This window comes from Rousettus aegyptiacus, unplaced genomic scaffold (genome assembly GCF_014176215.1).
Source record: "Rousettus aegyptiacus isolate mRouAeg1 unplaced genomic scaffold, mRouAeg1.p scaffold_m13_p_5, whole genome shotgun sequence".
Taxonomy (NCBI): domain Eukaryota; kingdom Metazoa; phylum Chordata; class Mammalia; order Chiroptera; family Pteropodidae; genus Rousettus; species Rousettus aegyptiacus.
Window position 1 is genome coordinate 95,125,012 of NW_023416308.1, and position 23,644 is coordinate 95,148,655.

The window sequence follows — 23,644 nt, forward strand, 5'->3', positions numbered from 1 at the left end:
GTCATTGTTACTGTTTTTATATGGTCCCACGCAAATTCTTGATCTACCTGTGGAATTATGGAAAGGTCAATTCAACAATGTATAACACCTCCCCACTAGGTTTTATGCACTATGTAAGGTGATGGGAGGAACAGATGTGAATGATACAATTGTGATCTTTCTTGCTGTCATGGAACTTAAATTCTAATGGGGAAGACACAATTAAGCACAAAATAAACACATTAAGCACATTAACAGGATGAGGGTCCTACCTATAGATGAAATGGACAGAAGGCTTAACAGAGGTGGTAACTTAAGCTTACATTTGAATGGCAGCAGTCGGCCAATGGAAGAACCAGAGGGAGAGGCTTCTAGCCAAGGGAATTTGGTGTGGACTAGAGCAAGTGAGGCAGTGCGATGAGATAAGGCTTGAGTGGAAGCTGGGAAAAGATTCGGCAGAACCTTTGCAATCACGGCAAGATATTTAGATTTTATCCAAAGTGCAATGGAGAGTCTTAAGGACAGAGCACACAATTGGTTCTGGTTGAATACTTTTGCGTCAGGTACATGGACCATAAGGAGCCCACTAAAATCTTTAATGGGTGAAATATCCCTGGCCGAAAACAAATTCTCATCACATTTCCACTGGAGCAAGGGCTGCTGCAGAAACATCTCTCCTCAGTGCTGAATCTTCTCCTGCCACAGCCAACTCTTGGGAAGTCCTTGAATTAAGAAAGATGCAGCCATGCAGTAGTAACTGGCAGCCTAAAATGAGGGAAAAAACTAAGTTCTAATGGGCTGATGGGTCCAGGTGGCCAACTGGAAGCACACGCTTAGGTGCACAGGTGTCTAAGGTAGCATTTCAACCACAGAAAACAAAGAACTCAGCATTTCCCTCTTACCACCAAGGCCAGGAATCTCATCTTTTCTGAACCCAAAGCACTTCTACTAAAACTTTATTGCACACTTTTCATTTTGGGAGAAGCCACATTTAATTTTGTTTCAGTACCTATTTTTGATAATGATGCCACCAGAATGTGTATTCTCTTATGCATTGGTTTTCCAGGGTTACCACTGATAGGTGGCTTAAATAAGAAATTTATTGTTTCATAGTTCTGGAGGATATAAGTTTGAACTGTGTCTGTCCTCAGAGCTGGTTCCTATTGAGGACTGTGAAGGAGAATGTAGTCACGTGTCTCTTCTTGCTTTTGGGAGTTTACTGGCATTCTTTGGCTTGCAGAATGATCACCCCAATCTCTGGCTTCATCTTTCCATGGTTTTCTCCCTGTGTCCAAATTTCTTTTTCTTTTGTAAGGCCACTACCACATTAGATTGGGGCCCACCCTAATTATCTTACTTGACTATCTCTATAAAGACATTCTGAGGAATTAGGACTCCCAGCACATATTTTTTTGGGGGGTGGAAGGGGGAATTCAACTCAGAACACCTCAAACACAAAAGTCAAATATCTGTTTCTAAACTCTGGGCTCAAATTATGTCAAATAAGAGATACCAGAAATTAGAGATTTACCTTGGCTATTTTGTGCTTTCAGATCGCATTTCTTTGCCAAATAAAAAAATAAAAACAAAATAAAAAGTTTGAGGTTTTTGTTACTTGATGAATTATTTTTAATCACCACCATATAAAGGGAACTTATCTGCAAACAATGGCTATTTTCTTATCTTTATCTAATTGAACAATTCTGGAGACTGTAACAAACTAAAATTGTTCCATACTTCCTTTCCTAATGAAAACTTTTTTAAAGGACCAAATCTTGATTGTGTGCAAAATATATTTCTGTAGGTGATAATTAGAGGAGCTCTCATACATATCTTGTTGATATAAAGCTGTCTTTTTTTAAAAAAAGTTTAAAATCAAAGGAATAAAATTGACAAGTGGATTCTGTATGAATCTACCTTTTGTCCTATATATAAAATCTTGAAAGATTTCATCAGGTGGAGGTTTTCTGCCAGCATGGAAATATATGTACAAATTTCTGTCACCACTCCATTATATTAATGCCAGAATAATCGATGTAGTGAATATAACAAAACCAGAATTGGAAGATTCAGAGAACAGGTATTCTGGTTTACTGCAATTTTGAAGAAATTGAGGAATAACAATAAATGCTTTCTGTTGTACCCCTGGTTGTTTGGTATATTTTCATACATTTTAAAAATTCATGATGGCGAATTACACCTTGTATTGTCTCATCTCCATTCTAATAATCCATTGTCCCTAGAGCTAGACATAGCCTCCTTATAATTTTTTCTGAGCAAATTCTTTACTGAGACTTACAGTGCTGATTTTTATTCTGCATGTGACTTCAACCCTTCACCCTCCAAACTCCACTAATTTTAGAATTCCAGGAGTTTCTTTGATTGGATTGGACAGAGCTCTGAACATTTCTATGAATCTTATTTTTTTTTAAAGTTTTAAGCACGAATTAAACATCATGTTTTCTAGGCATCAAAACTAAGAACTTATTATCTTAATTACTGGCCATAACATCTTCCTTTAGTTAATAAGGTCCCAATGCTATTTTACATAAAAATAATAGCAAACACAAATAGCACTTACTATGCCAGGCACCTTTCCAAGGGCTTCACAAATAATGATATTACACTTACAGGCATTCTTATTACACATGACAGATGAGGGAACTAAGGCTCAGGGAAGTTAAGTAACTCATTTAAGGTTATGCAGTGATGGTGAACTTTGTATTTAAACCACCGTAGTCCAGCTCCAGATTCTGTGCTCTCAAACACATGCCATACTCTCTCTCTTAAAATAACACAAGAGAACATTTTTCTTAGTTATATTTTATGAAAGACAAAATAAAATATAAGAATTTGAAGTTTCATTCCAGTAACCAGCATAGATTTTTCTTTTACCTCATTTGTTATTTTATACTATACACAGCTGTCAAAAAACACACCTGTCGTGCAGTTATTTCATTTTTTTTTCAAATCCAACGAACAAGAACACAATACAAATTTATTTTAAATAAGCCTTAGAATCAGAATTCAATTGATAAATGAAATCATCTATTAAAGTGTTAAATTCACTTTGGGTATTTCTTTACCTCAAAAAAGAATTAAAGTAGAATCATACTGTTTGCTAATATTTTTAAAAACTATATCCAGATACGAATGTTTGGAAGTTCTTGAAAATCAATGAATAAGCAATTTGTTTTTTTCCACTATTTAACCAATTACAGAATCGCAATGACCTTTAAAAAAACACTATTAATTAAATTTTGGACAATAAAAGTATAAAACCAGATTGTTAGCAGGAGACAAGATATAAATTAGAAAATTCATAAACATACATTTATTCAGTAAATACGATTATTAGAATCCTTGATATTTCAATGATCATTCCACATTATAAAATAGTCACAACATGTATTTAAGTCTACAAGTCATGCTGACATTCTTTTCAGATAAGCCATAGACATTTCTTCTATTAAATGCTATATCTATTTAAATTGTAAACAAAGTACTTGAGTCAAACTGCTTAAGTACTTGAAAATAACTCAAAAATTCAAAAGATAATGATTTTTTAAAAACCACACAGCTGAATTTCAAACCCCAAAGAACTAGGCCACTATAATCTAGTATTATGCTAATAAAGTGGCCTTAAGACAGCATGTAATTATCAATGACATTATTTCTCATCTGCAATTTTAAAACGTGCTTTCTCAAATAATGAACATTTATCTTTAGGTTTTACTAAGGCGAAGGGGGCAGAAAGATGAAACATCAAGTTTACATTTAAACTAGTGGCAAATTTTATTTATTTCTTTTAAAAAGACTAATTACTTCTTAAAAAGGGAATGCCAAGTACCTTTTATTCCTAAAGAAATTAAGAAATATAACCAATCATTATATTTGCTGCTACTTAACAGTAGCTGTAAATTGAATTATTCTATTGATACTTCCAAACATAGTCCAGTGTAATTTTATAAAGGGGAAAACTAGTGGTTCTTAGCCCTACATGCCATGTCCTTCAGAACCACCCAGAAAACTTAAAAAAAAAAAAAAAAAAAGTGTGTAGACTCACCCTCAGGGATTCTGATTTAGCTGGTGTGGATGGAACTCAGGTATTAACACTTTTTAAAGTTCTGCAGGGTGTTCTAATATGCAGCTAAGGTTCAGAATCACTGAGTTAATCCGTTTTGAAATACCAAGAAAATAAATGGAAACTGGGAAGCGGGGAACAATTATAAATTACAAATCAAGCACCTACTATATATACTTACTATGTTCCTAGTTTTGCTCATGAATCATACATTTACTTACATGACGGAAAAATGCCTTCATTTCCTCACTAACCACTACTGTACATCTTGGCCACTGAATGATTAAATGTTTCTATGGTCAGGATTTAAAACTCTGGGATACACTGCAAAAACTGCATTAATGAAAACAAACTACTGCTACTCATGCTCAACAGCAGCAAGCAAAACCACTGTATTTGGCTCCTTTAAGCTACCTTTATTTTAAGAATTATAATTAAGTGCCAACCCACACAAAGAACAGATTGTGGATTACTGTAGAAGAAAAAAAAAAAAACAGCTTACTCAACTTACTAAGTTTCAACACCAAAAAAGATTTAACTTGGCTTCTAGTTCTGAAACAGCTGAGATACTGAACGAGGAAGCTATAATTTATAATGAAATGTTGACACGCCCTTAAAAGCTACTGCAGCTGTAGCCATGCTTAAAATAAGATTTCTTCAGGGTTTACTTACTCTGTAATGCAAGAATACGAGCATAATATTATTACTGTTTTTATATGCACCAATACCTCTCTTTAATATATAAAGCTCTACAACAAATATCTCTAATAATTTTACAATTAAATTAAAATAAATCCATAATTCTATGCTACTTTGGTCTCAACATTTTAAAAACAATTGATTTTGAAACTATACAATTTAACAACATGATCCTATCAATAACAAGCATATTTTGTAGTGGACTAAAGACACATTCAACCATGCAATCCAGTGTTCAAAACCTAAATGATAAATAACAACGCTGATTATATTCTGAAAATCTCTGAACACTGGAATAATCTTTTAAGACTCACAGTGCTCACAACATGCAGAAAAAGTTATACATTTCTAGTCTTCCTGAAGGAATGTTACAAAATGCCCACTTTTTACACAGGATCTAAATTCCTTATATATTTCAAACCATTATCTTCTTTTTAGCATCTGTCAGTTAAAAAAAAAAAATACAAATGTTCCTGTAAGTTGCGACTGAAAATTAACTTCAACTCTAATTTCAGCCTTTAAAAAGATCTGTCTTGCACTAATAGCTGCCTTTTAGTAAAATAGTGACATCCAGTGGACAATCGAAAGTATCCCTCAGAATTCCCATCATATTTGAATGATAAAGATCGTTATCTCTAAATCTAACCATTATAAGTTCCTACTTATTTTGACAGTCTACAGATTCTTATGAATTCATTACCCCATAATTCCTAAATATCTTAAATAGATCCTTGCATAATCTTCCTATTTAAAATCAATTCCTTAAACCACGCTAGTGTGTGTAACTCTGGAGGCTAATGAGGTTAAGTATTACTTTTTCTTCTTTGCTTCTGCTATTTCTCACCATAAACTCACTGGCTCATCCCTAGGAATAGAAGGACCAAAATATGAGAAATGTATTTAAATAAAAATGAATAGCATTAAAAAATTTGCAAAAGATGAAACCTGAAGCTGTTTTGTATTTGTAATTTGATATACTGTTGAATATAAAGAGATGTAATCAGTAATGCTAAAAATCAAATTACATCCTTTTGCCTTGCTGCTCAATTATGAAAGAATACATATTTTAGCAATGATTGTTCAAGTGTTTAAAAACTTACTTTTATAAATCAGTATAAATGAGTCATCACTATCCATTTATGTTTAAAAGTAAAAAACTTCCACTGTGCTATGATTTATCAATTATGTGTATTATGTGTGTGTTCAAAGTACAAAATGCAGCAGTGATGTTAACACTGACAGTGTAATGAACTGCTGTAGCTGAAACTGTTATGTTTAATTTCTTGGAAAACTGTAAAGAAATTTTACAGGTTAAAAAAAATAGAGTAAGCAAAAAAAGAAATGGAGAATGGTTATTTTTAAATAAGCAGCCAAATGAAGAAAACTTTTTTTCCTAAAAAAAGATTAAGAATGTAAAAGTACGTCTGAATATTAAAAAAGCATTTTTAAAAATCTGTAACAACTTTATGACAAAATCTGCATTGGAAAAAGGCCTGTAAAAAGAGCGGGACAAAATTGCCCTCATCACCTTTTACTTTTTCTTGTCAGAAAAAAGTGTATGCATCTCTGGAACCATAAGTGATGTTAAAATAGGCATTTATAAAACGGCAAGGAGCATTTCATGGAGAGTTTGTTTTTTACAATCACTGGCACTGCGGCCATCAGTAGGTCACAAGTAAATCTTCTCTAAGTATAAGCAAAATGGAATATAAAGTTTTGAATGGCATTAGGTCTGTTGCCTGCGTTTGGCTGATCTCATTTTTTCAAAACGTGACTCCATTTCTTCTAAGACCTTGGGTGTGTATCGTACTACTAATTTAACCTTTCCTTGAGCCGCTTTCAGCAGTTCTACAGCTTTTTCATGATGCTCTCCTTCAACACTCTAGAAAAAAAATACACAATTAGTATCTAGGTTTCGTAAGTCAAAATGCAAAAATGCTTAAAATACATGTAAGTAAAAAAAGTTTTAATGTTATATCATTTCAACACTATAAACCAATGAAATACCCAGGTTTATTATGTTAATCAGTGGGAAATCCTCTGCTAAGTCATAATCTGTTTGTAGTCCAGGAAATGGTTTACAAGATACAAATAATTAGCGTACCAATCTATCTGCCCCATTATTCAATAAATCAGAAGACTAAAATGAGATAAGACTTCTAATTGAAATATTGCCTCAACTACTAAACAGCATACTAACTTCATAAAAATCATACCAAGAAGTGGTAATTTACATTGGAAAAAAGCAAAACACACTTAAAGTACTTTAAAATGTATCACCATATTAAACAGTACTGCCTAGAATTCTCCCATGGGATTTCTAAACTACAAAGCTTTTTTGTTCTTCCCCCTACATCGCCTATTTCTCTAACTCATATACACCCCCAAGTGGTCATAACACATTACAACAAATAGAAATAAAACATCCTTACCACTCCATTAACAGAAAGAAGTTGATCTCCTCGCTTGAGGCCCCCATGTCTATCTGCGATTCCACCTGGAATTATTCGAGATATATAGATTGGAGAGTTTTGCTCTTTGCCTCCCATAATATTGAATCCAAGGCCCTCTTCTGTTTTTGGTAGCTCAACAACTCGAGGATGAGAATGGCCTTCACTGGCAGCAAACGCAGCAACAGTAGCCTAAAAAAGAATTTTACTATTTAAAAAACATGACCTTTGTTAACCTCAGTTCTTCAGTCTCTTTTTAGAAACTACCTTCGAAGTTCCTACTTTTGATGTCTGAATACCCACAAACTGGCAGTTCTGAGGAGAAGGTAAGCTAAGCAGATGTTTTAGAGAAGAATGGAAAGCATACTGTGGGACTATGTAGGACATGTAAAGATTGTTCAGGTCAGTCCATCCAGGGCTCAGAACTTCTGTGAAGCAAGCTTGTTGGGCAGACGAACATTAACGTTAAAGAGGAGAACCCCTACCCTGACATGCCAGCAGTCTTGAGCTCTGGGACTGGATAGCCCAGCTCCTTCAAAGGCCTTTGTGTAGAACGCAACCTATCTACATAACCTATAAGGAGGCAGGTGTAATTATATGCAGGCATTTTGGCTGCTGTACTATTTTGTTTCTTATACAAAATAACTCATTAACAAATAACTCAGAATCAAGAAAAAGAGTACATATAGTCAACATGAATGTTTTTTGTTTGTTATCTAGTTACTACTAAAACTGCACAGATCAAAGAGAGCCACATCTTTAAAATTTTCAAATTTAGACTCATCCAGATTAATTCTAACACAAAGTTAAGATATTTGGTTTTATTTTTCTTTTAAAGGTAATTAAGTAACCTGGTACCATTTTTCGTGATAGATCAGGATGCATGAGCAAAAATGGGAAAGGGGAGAGGAAGAAAATCAAGATTTGTTGACTACTACTATGTTCTAAACTCTGAGAGAGGTCCCATTTTGCAGATATTGGAACTAAGGCTCAGATATTCATTAAGCTACAAAGGTCATATAACTCAGGAATTAAAGCCAAATTTCTATGTTTTTTTCTATTCTGTCAAACTACAACCATGTTTAAGTGTTTGTATTCAGCACAAAATCCAGTATTTCCTTTTGTGAACCAGTTAACTGTCAATGAAAAATTACTTGCTAATGACAAATGTTAGTATAAGTCATCTAACCATTTATGATGGATACTGAGATCAATGTTGGAATTATTAGAGGAAAACACGTACATAAAGCACATAAAACCTGCCAGCCACAGCTCTGCAGGGATAACCTACTACTGACATTACCCCATAATTGCAGAGTTAAGGTAAAAAAGAAAGCAAAGAACAACCTGGGGGAGTACCGGAGTTCTACCATTTAATGTTTGTATGGTCTGAGGCAGATAACCCAGTCTGATACTTCCTCGCCAATAAAATAAGGATAGTAATTCATACCTCAGAATTTTGATGAAAATTTACATAATACATGTATACTGTATATAACTATTATGTGTATAACTACTTGTATGTAAATGTGTTTTTAATATATTATCTAACTGCATGATAGATTATCTTTTGTAAAGACAATTAAAAGAAGGGTCTTGTTTCTTAGTAGTTGAGACATTTAGTGTAGGTTGAAGGACACTATGTTAGTTTTCAAAGTAAGCCTATTATGAATTTAATAATTGCATATTTTAAACCTCTAATTTATAAAGAATCTCTCAGTTTTAGTAAATGAAAAATTTACCTTTGCAGTCGCGTTCGCTCTCACTTCAGGACTGCTACTGATGTCCACAGTCTCATAGACATGTTCATATACCTATAAAATCAAAGTTATTATGATTTTAAATCTTGGAATATGCTAGGTTTGAGTTCTGTGAGGTTAATGAATGTGTTAAAATTTTAGGAAAAGTTATGCATCTTTGTAAAATGTTTTTCTGTTAGAAATTCCAAAAATGAGGACAGATTCTGATGTTTTTTAAAGTTTGTTAAGAAATTCTCAAACCAAATTTCAAAGTATTATCTAATTAACTCAAGTTTTTAGTAAATTTTAATCTCATTTACTCACCTCTCTTACAGCATTGCAGAATTCACTTTGAAGGACTCTTTGTAAAGCCTGAAGCTTCTGTGGTGGTACTTCTCCACTCCTTTGTAGTTTTTCCAACAATTCAATTGCTCTACAAATATCTAGAGTTAAACAAGCACACAGTGATAATTTTCTCCAAAGAGTCTCTAAATACCTATGTAACAGTGTACCAATTCGGATTCTCAATAACATATGCAGAACACAGAGAAAAAAAGCATAAGAGTACGAGCATGTGTGTGTACACATATGAGGATGGGAATGTAAAATATCAGAAGGCTCAATTTTACAGTACATTAGAAATACTCATCTTGCACATGTATAAAATCTGGGAAAAAGCATCACTGAGACAAGAAAACTGAATACTAAATGTCACAGGAAAGGACTGGGGCTCAAATGTGATAGATTGATAGATAAACACTGTACTGCTTCAGAAAAGCTGACAGTGTTATCTGTAACTATTTAGTCAAAACTTACCTATCATTGTTAGCAATTAAAGCACTGAACAATGGAATATACTGTGTGCTAGTGAAATCACTGTTCATTTTCCAAAGGAAAACACGATATATATATGGTAGATACCAACTGTTCAATTACAGATACAATTAGTCACCAGAACACAAATTAACTGATCGGTTTTCAACTTAGGAAGTGTTTTAAGTAAGACAACCAGATACATATAATTACAAAAGGGAAAAAAAGTGAATTTTGTCAATCTGGTTTCAATACTAGCTGGGTGATCCTGGGAAAATTACTTTACCTCCCTGTGTCTCACTTTCTTCATATAAAATGGGAATAACACTACCTTTCTTGTAAGAATTACTTGATAACTAAACCAAAAAACATACAGAAAATGGTCTGGCATGTAGCAAGCATAAATGTTGTTACATTTGGCACCATTGGCACCAATTAATCATAAGAAACATTAAGGGGTGGTACCCATTTATACAAATATACTAAGCATGTTAGACAATTCTCACTAGGAAGTGTGAGGATAACTGTCTCATGACTTAAGAAACTTTATGAGATTCAGAATCATGCTACAACACTACTAATGACTGTCTACTATTTTTTCTTTTTCTTTTTTTTTTAACTGGTTTTGTACTTCGAGGGGCTAGAATATCTATTATTTTATATCTCACCTCCTCTCAATGGGAAGTTGTTCTGCATTTTATAATATATGGAAGGACTAGAACTTTTTCTTTATATAATATGACCTTTGTGTTTGCAACTGGAAAACTAGAAATAAATGTAGTGAAGAAAAAATATTTTCCAACTTTGGTAATACAAGCTTAAACTGATGTTAAATGCAATGGAAACAAACTTTTCATTCTGCTATCCAACCAACAGAACGGCTGCTGAATGGAGGCTACTGGTTCATCAGTGATTTTAACTGGCAAAGTTACAGTACACAATTAAAAATTGAAAAAAGTAAAATACTCTTTACAGAATTTAATCTGTACCTAACATATGCTTAAATGTGTTCACTGAATCATGTTTTGAAAATTTCTAGAAAGAATTAGAGATCCTGATCATATGCACTGATTTTATACTGAAAGATTGTTGGGAACGTTTAATAGAGCCTGTTAAACAAAATTCTAAATAAGAATAAGAATTGATGTAATCTGACTTCCTCACCCTACTAAATGGCAACCACTAGTAATCCATTCTAAAAGGTACTGAGCATTCTACTGTGGAACTGAAGAAAACTCTGAAACAGCAAAAAAAAAAACAGAGCCATGACTATCAAAAAACTAAATGCTCGAAATTAAATTTCACATTTTGTGTTGCACTTAAAAATGCAAGACTGCCAACAATTTAGACTCTTACAACTGGATTTCAAAGAAAAACACCTACTCCTGTTAACACCAAAAAGATTTGTTCCCATCTACAAAACAAAATGCCACTGTGCTCAAGAGGAAGATGTCACAGAATTAGGCCTAACTTAGAAAGTCTTCCAAGAGAAGCTACTCCTCTGTCAAAAATGATGCTTTAATTAATGGTCTGGTGGGTTGTGAGGAAACAATGTTATTTACAAAAGTGAACGCCATAAGTTAAGTGCCCAATTGTTTGTGTGAAGAGGAGAAAACTGGTTTCCAAAAACACAATTATTCTAAAAATGTATTCCTTTCTTAGAGCAGTTTTTTATATTATTAAATATTCAGACTATAACTGCAAATGTTAATATTTGTAAGATATTTTTAATCTCCTTCCTAAACTGTTTACTACTTACTAGTATGCAAAATGTTTAGTTTGAATCTCTTCAATCTTAACCCATGACTTCTAATACTGGTTTATCAAAAGCATGCCTGAAATTGTTTAAAACAAAGGATTTGGGGAGAAAAGTGGAATGCTGAAAATCTGTAATAGGACCCTGACAGGGGCATAACCATTAATTTTCATTGACTTAGATTTCTAATTATTCAGCAGAATAGGGTTTATTTTCCTTGACGGTCTGCTCTAAACAAGGAACCGGCAACAGTTTGAAATTGTAGTTTGTAAAGAAGGAATACAGCTGCACTTCAAAATATTTTACATCTGTCCGAACTGGGTGTGTGATGTTTGCGTCTCGAGCTAATACGTCTCCGAACGCCGCGCCTGCTGTGCTCACGCGAGTGTGCGGCATGTGTCTGCGGACGCGGGCAGGTGGTATTCAACAGGGCTCTGCCCTGGGACAGTTTACGCAAACAGAAAAGTCGTCTGAGTGTCGGTCAAGAGGATCGCAAGCGCCCACCCTGGGGCCGGACGCAAGGACGTCGACGGTCACCGACGCCAGCTGGAGGGACAGCCCGGCTCCGGGTCTCGGAGTTTGGGCCGCTCCTCCTCCCCTGTTGCGACACGGCACTCCTCCACCCCCTCCGCCCTCCTTGGTCCGCGCCTCCGCCGCACTCACCCCTCTCCAGCCGCACAGGTTCCCCCAGCGCCGCCATCTTCTCCCTTTGCCTACAGACCCACAGGAAATGACGACAGAGGGGCTGCGGTGAGGGGCGGGGCCTAGAGGGAGCAGAGAGGGCGAGGTCCGGCCAGTATCGCGAGAGGTGGAGCGAGGTCTGGGTCTCACCCAGGCCTCTAGGGGAAGAGGTGCGTGAGCGCAGGTGCTGTTTGTAGGTAGAGGCTGTGCATTACACCCTCAGTGGTGTAAGGTTCTCGAATATCCTAGCTTCAAAGTTGGAAAGAGCCCGTTTCTCGGCTTTTGTTCCCTGCCTCGGGATTCAAGCCTCATCCCACCTGCTTGGAACCTTCGTCTCATGTGGCGGAGTCCGGATTCTTATCCAAGTTTCACCACCGATGGCTCTATCTTCACGTAGCCGCTTTCGTCCTCAGTTTCTCCATCTGTGCAACAAAAAGTCCTATCTCCAAGGTCCTTTCCATTCTTAAACCCTGCGATTCTGTGACACCTAAGTGTGTAAATGGTATATTATAAATTTTCCTTTTGTGGTAGCTGCTTTAGTTTAAAAAATTCAAGGCGCAAATCATCCCTACAAATTTATTTGAGAGTGAGGATGAAAAGTAACAAATTATGAAATACACTTGAGTGACAGAGAAAATAAGGCACTTTAGCACACCACAAAGTAATATTTTAAAGTCAATCTAGAATCTTATGTAAATAAAATATGAAGCGAATAATATTCTCAATGCATTACTGATTTTTAGGGACACTTGAAAACTTCATAAACCTATAAAATTTTAGTCCTTAATTTAAATGAAATATTAATTTGCCCAGTATTTAAATTCTAACATTTATTCAAGTCCTAGGCTATGCCAATAAGTTATGTGCTCTCCGATATAAGTTTTCAACACTTCATGACAGGGTTGTTTAAGCAACCTCCTGGTGGCCCCGGCCCACCCTTTCCATTCGACAGTAATATTTTCTTCTAATTCACTATGAACATCACCACTATACTCTTTTCTCACCCTCTCGAACTCTGAGTTCATCATCAAAGTTTTCTGTTCAGAAGCTTTCATTGATTTCTCCATTCCTATTTTTAAAGTCTTTTATACTCTGACCCTAATTCACTTAATTTCATTTCTATTATCCCTCAAATGCTACCACTGCTCCAATGGAGGTGGTACAGTAGCCCCCCTTTATCTGTGGCTTCACTTTCCATGGTTTCAGTTATCTGTGTTCAACCGCAGTCCAAAAATATTTAATGGAAAATTCCAGAAATAAATAATTCATAAGTTTTAAATTGTACACCGTTCTGAGTAGCATCATGAAATCTCACATTGTCCTGTTCCTTCCCGCTCAGAATGTGAATCATCCCTTTGTCTAGTGTATCCATGTTCTACACACTTCTGCCGATTAGTCATGTAGAAGCTGCCTCAGTTATCAGATCCATTATCCCATTATCACAGTGTTTGTGCTCAATTCACCTTTATTTTACTTAAGAATGGCTCCAAAGCACAAGAGTAGTGATGTTGGCAAAGTGAATATGCCAAAGAGAAGCCATAAAGTGCTTCCTTTAAGTGGAAAGGTGAAAGTTCTTGATTTAATAAGGAAAGAAAAAAGTTGTATGCTGAGGTTGCTAAGATGTGATATGAACAAATCTTTTATCTATGAAATTGTGAAGAAGGAAAAAGAAATTTGTGCTAGTTTTGCTATTGAATCTCAACTCACAAAGGTTACGGCTACAGTGTGTGGTAAGTGCCTTGGTTAAGAATGTTAAAGGCATTAAATTTGTGGGTGGAAACCACGAACAGAAAATATGTTCTGATTGATGGCAGCGTGTTGCACCAGAAAGCATTGAGTTTATATGTTACTTCAGCAAGGGATCCCCTGAAACAAGTGATACCAAGCCATTTATTGCAAGTAAGGATGGCTCCACAGATTCAGAAATAGGTTTGGCATTTTATCATCTCACATCATCATGAGAAGAAGGGTGAGTACAGTTATAATAAGATATTTGAGAAAGAAAAGAAGAGCAATGCAGAGACCACATTCACATAACTTGTGTTATTATATAATGTTATAATTTTTCTATTTTATTATTAGTTTTTGTAATTATCTTTTACTGTGCCTAAGTTATAAATTAAACTTTATCATAGGTATGTACGTATAGGAAAAAACAGTATATATAGGGCTTCGTACTATCTGTGGTTTCAGGCATCCACTGGGGGTCTTGGAATGGATTCCTCACAGATAATGGCAGACTACTGTATAGTCAAAGCCATGTTTATTCCTGCTTCCAAGTCTTCATTTATGTTGTTCTTATGTGGAATGCCCTTCTTCATCTCCTCCAATTCTTTAAACTATATACACTCTTAAGCTGAGCTCATCCTTCAGGTCCCTGCTGAAGACATGCCACTTCTGCTAAGCTTCCTTTTCTGAATACTGTTTCCCTTCTTTGGTCCCTGATGGCCCTCATAACAGCAATAGTGCACATATGCTTATCTCTTATCCAAATCTCTTATCACAAATGTGTTCAAGGAATGTTTACTGAGTGTCTAATGTTTACTAGGTGCCTTCCTAGGCACTGAGAATACCATGTAGAGCTAGACAAATACAGACATTGCCATCATTTCTTGAAATGTTTTCTCTTCCCCATTCTCCAGCTCTTCTCCTTTGTTCAGTTGACTTACATGTATATTTTGCTGCCTGACACTGTCTCACAGCTTACTGATACTCTGTTCATTTTGTTTTTTTCAAGTTTTTCTGTTTCCTTTTCTCAATACCTAATATTCTCTTAATCCCATCTAGTGCATTTTTTATCTTGGATATTGTAGTTTTTCTCTCTAGAAGTTTGATTTATGGGTGCATGTGTTTCTACATCTTTATGTCCTTACTTAACATGCTTAATCTTTCCACTAGCTTCTTGACTACATAGAACACAATTTTAAAGACAGTTTTAGCAACCTAGATTCTATCATTTGTGCTATTTCTAACACCGTTTCTATTGATGATTTTTTTTCTTCATTATGGCTCATAATTTCCTGCTTCTTGCATGACTGATAATTTATATATAAATAGGATGCCAGGCTTTATGAAATTTACTTTTTTGGGTACTAGATATTTTTGTAGTCCTATAAATATTTTTGAAATTTGTTCTGATACACAGTTGGATACTTGGAAATAATTTTAAGCCTTGTTTTTAAGTTTTGGTAGGTGGAACTAGTTCAGCCTTTTGCATAGGACTAATTATGTCCCACAACTGAGGCAATGGCCTTCTAAATTCTTTACTCAAGGCCCCATGAATTGTGCGTTTCTGCTCTGCCTACAGGAACAGGAATTATTCTTATTAATTGGGATTGTAGATTGTTTACTTTGCTCCTTTCCTTTGAATGATTCCTTCCTTGTCCTTGGTAATTTTTTAACATACATAATTATGATGAAATTTCAGAATTCCAGGGATAAATAAAAGATCCCAAAAATTTTCAGAGAGAATAAAAAGAATAAAAAGCCACATTCTAAGGATTGGAAATGAGAACAGTTATATATCATTAATTAGTTGAAGCATAGATAAAGAAGAAAAAGAATGTTTTAGGAGCTTTTTATTAAAATATGATTCAATTAACTAACCGCTCATTTGTATTCAAATGAACAAAACAAATGAAAGAATCAGCTATTGTGTAAGGAGAGATCTTGTAAAAATGTCCCTCCCTAATTCACAAATCCTTAAGTATTAGAGATGGGAGAGACCTAGAAAGTTCACCTCCTTCATCTTATAGAAAAGACTGGTGTCTCATGTTTCTAAGGAGGCCATTGTGAGTATAAATGAGGCAGAGCTGCTTTAGTTTCTATGCCTCTGTCAGGTTATTGAATCACCAGGCTTTTTAATCTAGAACTGTTTCTACCTATGGAAGAACTCTTCACCTGTTGCTTCAGCATATTGCTTCTCACCTTAGAGATGAAGAGGATGAGTCAAATTGGAATAGGAAGACTGAGTCTATAGACAAACCCCAGATCTTTTATACAAAGATTAAATTAAGCAAATATAATCTTTGTATAAAAAAGTTAAAGTCCTAAGTAGGCTAAGTATGAAAGCTTTCTTAATCCATTGCAAATACAATGGACAGAGATAGCATCAATTTAGAGAAAAGGGGAGTGGGTGGGGAAAATTAGGGGTAGGAGGTTGTCTAGAGAAGCTAGGAAAATGGAAAGTAGACTGTTTTACTATTTTATTGCCTATTGAATCATATGCAAATATGCACTATCCTGTAAATAGATATCTTAAGACAATAATGTCTTTTTGCAAAGTAAAACATTACTCTTAATTAAAAGGACCTTATTCAGACTTCTATCATTCAGGCTTCTTTCTCTTTGCAACAGTTTCTATAATATACTTCTCAAAAAAGTAAAATTTTAGATGAATGACTTCCTTTATTTAATATGAACAATATTGTCGAATATGAATTAGCTTGCATTTTAAATAAATTAAGCAATATATAAAAAGACATTATCTAATCAATTAAACACAATAATATGAGGAAATCTCATTAAAAACACCTTTTGAAGGGAAATTTTTTCATCACAGATCTCAGATCAGAACACAAAGTCCTATCTTGGAGTAGTACCAGAGATCTAAAGTAAACCCTACTTTTTGTTAGGCTAAGTTGCAGATTATATTAAAGTGTAAAGGTTTACTTTTTTAATGTCAGTTGCTTCATCATCACTCTGTAGTACATGTAAAGGCACAGATTGATGTATTTTTCTGGCATCTCCCTGACGCACCCTTGCCCTAAATAAATCTGTTTGCCAGGATCTTGTCGCTTAAATTAGCCATCTCAAACTTTTGGTCCTGCCAACACAGGCAATTGTGCCAATGTTCTCAGCATCTACTGGCACACGAGCTGTTGCCTTTTCTTTGGTTTTCTGTGTGTACCTGGGGCCATCACCCTTCCTTCACAAGATAGCAGTCTGGATTATGTGTCCCTGAGACAGACTTCAGGATTGTTTGGACTCACTCTGGTTCTCTCCAGGGTGTGCATCCTGCACAATATATTTTCAGCCACACAATACATTGTTCAGAGTTTGTCATGCACATACTTGCAGATTGGCAGAGCCACCTGCCAGAGATGAAAACCTTTTAAGTTGTTGTCAAACGTCATAAAATGTGTTCCATGATTAATTTTGTGGGCACAGATTGGTTTTTGCACAGAGTCCAAAATTTGGGATATGTCACAGTGACTAAATGGCACCGGCATGCTGAATGAATTTGGAATTTGTTTTGTCAAGTGTGGGAGCAGGCACACAGATGGGCTTTGATCCAGTGGTGCTGCTTGGAATTCTCATTATAGCAATGATGTCACTTGTCACGTGGAGTGGGTGATAGCCCTGCCAAATTATGGACAAAGCAAGGCAAAGTACACAATCTAACCGAAAGGGCTTATGGTAGGTAGCACAGGAAGCTTTCACTATTAGCTGACCTCTGCTTAATAAACATTGTGTCAGTGTTGTTAAAAATATGCTTAGTAGAAATGCAGGCAGAAAAGGAAACTTCCAACTGAAAAAAGCCCTTTAAGAAGGGCCCATATAACTCAGGAAATCTTCACAGAGAAGACCAAGTAAAACAAACATGCTCTTGCTTTTTACATTAGACTGTGAAAGAAATATTTGAGCTACAAGCGAGAGTCTTACTGCAAACTCAACCAAACTCAAAACAAGGCATTTTGCTTTATAAGAAAACCTATGTCTTCCCAAAAAGCCAGCAACCATCTTGGGAAATAAAACAAACAAACAAACAAAATCTTACAATGGCAAGAAGTACAGCATGTTTCCACCAAGCACTGCTCATCAGAATTCTCTGCAGGACTTTAAAAATACATACATGATGAAGCTAAAGCAGTGTTTACAGGGAAATTTATAGTTATCAGTGCCTGTGTTAGAAAAGAAAAAAGACCTCAAATCAATAACCTAAATTTTGTCTTAAGACACTCAAAAAAGAACAAAGTAAACCCAAAGCAAGTAGAAGGGAGGAAAAAAAAAAGATTCAAGCAGAAATAGATTTAAAAGATTATAGAAATTAAATATAAATTAAAATACATATAACGGAAAAAATATAATAGAAATAGCAACTGAGAAAAATCAGTGAAACCAAAATTTGGTTCTTTGAAAAGATCAACAAAACTGACAGGAAAAACAAGAGAAGATTCAAACTGCTAAAATCAGGAATGAAAAAGGGGACTTTACTACCAGCTTTACAGAAATGAAAAGGGATATAAGAGAATATTATGAAAACAATACAACTATATATGTACACACACAAATATATACACTATATAAAAATAACTATGTATATTCATGCCTAATAGTGTGTATATATGTATATATATTTTTTCTTTTTTTTTCTAATGCCAGAGGCCCACCATGTAAATTTTGATTCAGAAAGTCTTGAGGATGACATCAACACTTGCATTTTCTGAAAACTATAAAGGTTTTTGTTGAGAACTACTGAATTGGTACATAGTAGTCATTTGAAAATATTATTGAATTACAGTTAAATATTTATGTATCAGTTAATATTAAGAACAGCTGCATTGAAACACAAAAGTCCAAAATAATAGTGCATTTAAAATAAGTAAAAGAAATCCAAAGATAGGTAATTTGGGGCATCATCAGGGATCCTAGCTTCTGTCATTTTGCAGCACCATCCTAGGACATGTCTTCCATCAAGTTTACTTATGATTTGAGATGGCTGCAGGAGTTCCTGTTATTACATATGAGTTGCAAGACAGAAAAAAAAGAAAAAAAAGAAAGTTACTGCAGAAGGGTGAAAATCACCCTTCCTAGTTGTGTCATCTTTTAAGCACCCTTTCCAGAAGTCCCACATAATATTTTGACCTGTCAGAACTTTCTGGCGCATTCTAGGTTAATAGATTTATTTTCTTCCATTGGAAAGTTTCAACCAATTAACTCAAAAGTATTTATTTAGCAAGAGCTGTGGGAGAGTGGAGAAATGCCAGATATTCCTATCCCTCAGGAACTTTCAAGCAATTTGGGCAAATGAAAACTATACAAATGAAACAATCCAGGATGCTATCTACCAGTATCTTCTAAAGTGCTATGCTTTATAGTTTGGATCGCTACTTAATATTTACATTTTAAACTTAAAAAAAAGTTAGTCTGCAAATTGACTCAAACTAAAATATTTATTGAAATAAACCACATTACTATATTAACCTAAACTGAGCCTGAAAATTAATATTTACTCAACTACAAACCATTCCAAAAGGTGAAAATTAAAAAATGAAACAAACTCTCTGGGCTCCACTGTTCTTAATGCTTCTTATATCTTGCCAGGTTTGGATAGAACCTTGCAAAACAGCATTAGAATAATTAGCTTCTTGATCTTGCGGTGGATGTAGTCATCAAATGGCTAGTCAGAAGACAGACTGAAACAATGGCCTTACCAAAGCAATTCAGCAAATACAACCTGATTACCCACTGTAGCAAGGTGCGATGCTGGGGCCTAGAAATACCAGGAAGATACCTGTCTCCAAGGAGCTCACAAACCCAGTGGAAGGAGACAGATAGATAACCAACCATAGAAACAAAAGAGAGGTTGCAAAATGCTGCTATCGTTGCTACTCTTGTTGCTTTAGCTGCGGAAGTTTTAATACAGGTGCAAGGTGTTCTGGGGAAAAGAGCGGAGTGAAACAATGTCTTGTGACATTATTTGAAGCCCTGAGAACATCTGGATTTATTTTTAATTTCGTGACTACATATGGTACGGTAGCGGGGAGTATTACTTCTGGCATCTAGTGGGTAGAGTCCAAGGATGCTGTTAAACATCTCATAATGCATGGGACACCCTCACTCAATAGATTACTCTGCACAAAATATCTGTGCTGAGGTTGAGAAACTCAACTTTAACAAGAAGGAAACATTTGTACAGGGATGATTAGAATGTTCACAAGTGGGTAAGTGTCTGGGATTGGTAATGTCAGAGAGAGAACTTTGTGAGCAAAGCCATGCAGGAAAAAAAATTACGTTACACATAGGAAATGAGGAGGGCTTCAACTAGGCTTGAGGAGGATGTAAGATAAATGAAGGGTTAACATTTAAGTTGAGATAGATTATGAGAGCTCCTAAATGCTTAGTTTTGTTCTTTAGGCTTGAATGAGCCACTAAAAATTTTTAAAAATTGCAGTGCTAGGATTAGAACTGTGTTTTAGAAATATAATCACAGGGAGCTTCGATTATTATAGCAGATAGTAAGAAAATTCCTTTAAGGGGGAGTCAACTTTGGGCTTTGTCTGTTGTTAAAGACTGATTGTTGGAAATTGCCAAAACTTCGGAGAAGAAAGGAGAAATTCTGCATAAGTGGGCCAGGCTGAGATGGTGTGTGTTGATGTGGGATGAATAGTGAAGAGGTGAGGAGGGACAAAGGGGCAATAGAGAGGTGCTCTGCAGAGTTTTATACTGTGAGACTCTTCTTTGTGGTCTCTAAATCTACAGTAATGTTTACAAAAGTCACCACATACTTGTATTTGGATTTCTATTTGGATTTCCTGTAGCTTGGGTGGAGGCAGGATGGTGAGAATGGGGCCATCCATGGTGGCTAGAAGTGGGGCAAAGAATTTGGATACTTATTCAATAAGCAGCGCCATCTACTATTCGTTCCATTCAAGTTTCTGTAGTCCTGCCCTATAGAACTGCTCATGCCCCTCAAATATTCTGTCTGCTTGGCATGCTTTTCTTTTCTTTTTTTTAAAAAAATAATTGACAAATTTACTAGGGTAACATTGGTTAATACCGTTATATAAATTTCAGGTGTACAACTTTATAATATGACATTTGTGGTCTATTGTATGCTTACCCCTGAAGCCTAGTCTCCTTCCATCACCATGTATTTGATCCCCTTTACCATTTCTGTCCTCCCGCCACTCCCTCTTGCCCTCTGGTAAGCACCATTCTGTCACTTGTATCTCAGAGTTTGCTTTTTTGTTTGTTTTGTTTGTTCATTTGTTGCTTTTTGTTTTATATTCCAAATACGAAGGAAATCATACAGTTCTTGTCCTTTTCTGCCTGACTTATTTTACTTAACATAATATTCTTGAGATCCATCCATGTTGTATCTTCACAAATAAATGTTTTCAAATTTCTCTGGTAGATACCCAGAAGAGGGATTGCTGGGTCATGTGGTAGTTCTATTTTTAATTTTATGAGGAAATTCTGTAACTTTTTCCATAGTAGGTGCACCAATTTACATTCCCACCAGCAACAAGTGAGGGTTCTCTTTTCTCCACATCCTCACCAACACTTATTTTTCTTGTCTTCTCAATAATAGCTATTCTAACATATGTGAGGTGAAATCTCATTGTGGTTTTGATTTGCATTTCCCTTATAACTAGTGACATTGAGCATCTTTTCATATGTCTGTTGGTCATCTGTATGTCTTTCTTGGAAAAGTATCTATTCATGTCCTCTGCCCATTTTTTAATTGGACCGTTTGTTTTTCTTGTTGTTATTTTTGTTGAGTTATATGAGTTCTTTAAATATTTTAGTTATTAGCCCCTTATCAGCGATATCGATTGCGAATATCTTCTCCCATTTGATTGGTTGCCTTTTTGTTTTGTTGAGGGTTTCTTTTGCTGTGCAGAAGTTTTTAGTTTAATGTAGGTCATTCATTTATTTTTTCTTTTACTTCCCTTTGGGCATACTTTTCTTCTCTCTCTAGCAAATTTCTACTCATCCTTCATTCTGACTTAAAATATTCCATTCTCTGTGCTGCATTTAACACATATTACCAATATTGTATTGCATTATGTTTACCAAAGTGTTTGTCTTCTCCAATCAGATAGTGATATAGTATCACTAGAGGAGTGAGAATGACATTTTTTTTTCTCTGACTCCCTAGTAGGTAGCAAAATATCTGGCATATTATACACACCCAGTGATTTTTCATTGTATGAAGAGTGGATGAGGTCAGTGAGCTGTAGAAAGATTGTAGCTCTGTGTCTACATAGCCTTGTCATGGCTATTGTTAAAATTACACTTTTCCTTCTTATTAATTTTATGTTTTAAATTTCATCTCCTCATTTAAATATTTCCTTCTGATAGATGATATTTTTTTCAGGAAGGAAAAAACCAGAGTAGGGCTTTAAGCCTTGAGTGAATGGACTAAAATCATGTTTCAATATGCTTTTTAGAATGCTTCCATGTCATTAATTTAATATTGACCTGCCTGTTAAGATTCCATTATTAAGGAAGCAATTGTAACAATCATTAAGAGCATTTCTACAGATCTTAGACACTGACTCATCTTGCTAGTTCTCAATTAACTTGACCTGAACATCCCTCATTTAGAGTATCAGGTACAATTTTATTTTTCTAATTATTAGGTGACATTTATCCTGGGCTGATGTGTGTGTGTTTTTATTGTTGTTTATGATGAGAAGAACAGCTGCACATATGGGACAATGCTCAGGTATGGTTTAAATACCCTGTTCCAAAACATCTTTCCTACCCTGGTGGTATGAAATGCCTCTGGTCTCAGCAATTAGTAAGTATTTTCTTTGAATTAAACTACGAAGCTTTTAGTTATATCAGCTTATTTTGGGATAGGAGAAGACCGTTTTAGCATCAAAAGCCTATATTTGGAATATAGATCTTTTGTTCTTTCCGCTTGTTATTTTATCTAACATTCTCCTGTTGAGTTTAGTGAACCTCTTTATGAAAGTATAAGCTGGCTTAGTTAAGGGGTTTTCAGTTCTTCTGGAGCAAGGTTTACTTGCAAGGAGGTACTTATCTTAGGTCTTAAGAAGTAGTAGAGATGGTACCAAAGTTTCAGGAGCCCCAGATCCCTGGTAAGGTTCTGGCCTGACTCTCACCTTCCTTCTTTCCTCAACACTTAGAGCCTCCCCACCAAAATCTGCCCAGATACCATCGAGAAAACCCCCACCAACTCCTTTATTCCAAACTACCAGGTCATTCCTGGTAACCTAGACCTACATTCTATCTGTACATTCCCTATCCTGATCCCATTCTCCATTCCCCAGTTCTCCCCCTCTTCTGTACTCTGTGGTCCATCATCAGCAAGAGCCCTCGTACCCTCAACCTCTTCTCTGAATGTTCATTTTACACATTATTGTTCTAAATGAAACCCAGACCTCCCAGAGTCTTGCTTTCTTATAGCTTAGTCAAGTGGTGCTTGTTCTTGGTCCCACATAACTTTGAATTACTTCAGGAAGCCTGTAGTCATTCTAGCTTCTTTTGGTATAGAGTATAACTCTTGTGGAATTAGTAATCTATATTTGGAAAGTGCATTTGGAATGAAATTCTGTACCTAGAGGTGAGGGACATGATTTGGGAGACATGATGAGTCTTTGGGTATAATTGCTCCTCAGACCAAGTTCTCTTCTCACTTACAGAACTGGAGTGTGAAGTTTATGATGTCATTATCAGATCATTACCC

The 23,644-nt window shown here is 35.5% G+C and overlaps 1 protein-coding gene across 1 annotated transcript; it reads right to left on the minus strand.

The window, feature by feature from the left end:
- Positions 1-1,840: 1,840 nt before the first annotated feature.
- LIN7C (lin-7 homolog C, crumbs cell polarity complex component) lies at positions 1,841-12,252 on the minus strand. The gene is made up of 5 exons (XM_016147416.2): positions 12,184-12,252; positions 9,276-9,394; positions 8,955-9,026; positions 7,195-7,404; positions 1,841-6,644 (listed from the first exon to the last, which is right to left on the minus strand). The coding sequence occupies exons 1-5, from the start codon at positions 12,218-12,220 to the stop codon at positions 6,489-6,491; spliced, it is 594 nt and encodes a 197-aa protein (XP_016002902.1). The 5' UTR covers positions 12,221-12,252; the 3' UTR covers positions 1,841-6,488.
- Between the last annotated feature and the right edge of the window lie 11,392 nt (positions 12,253-23,644).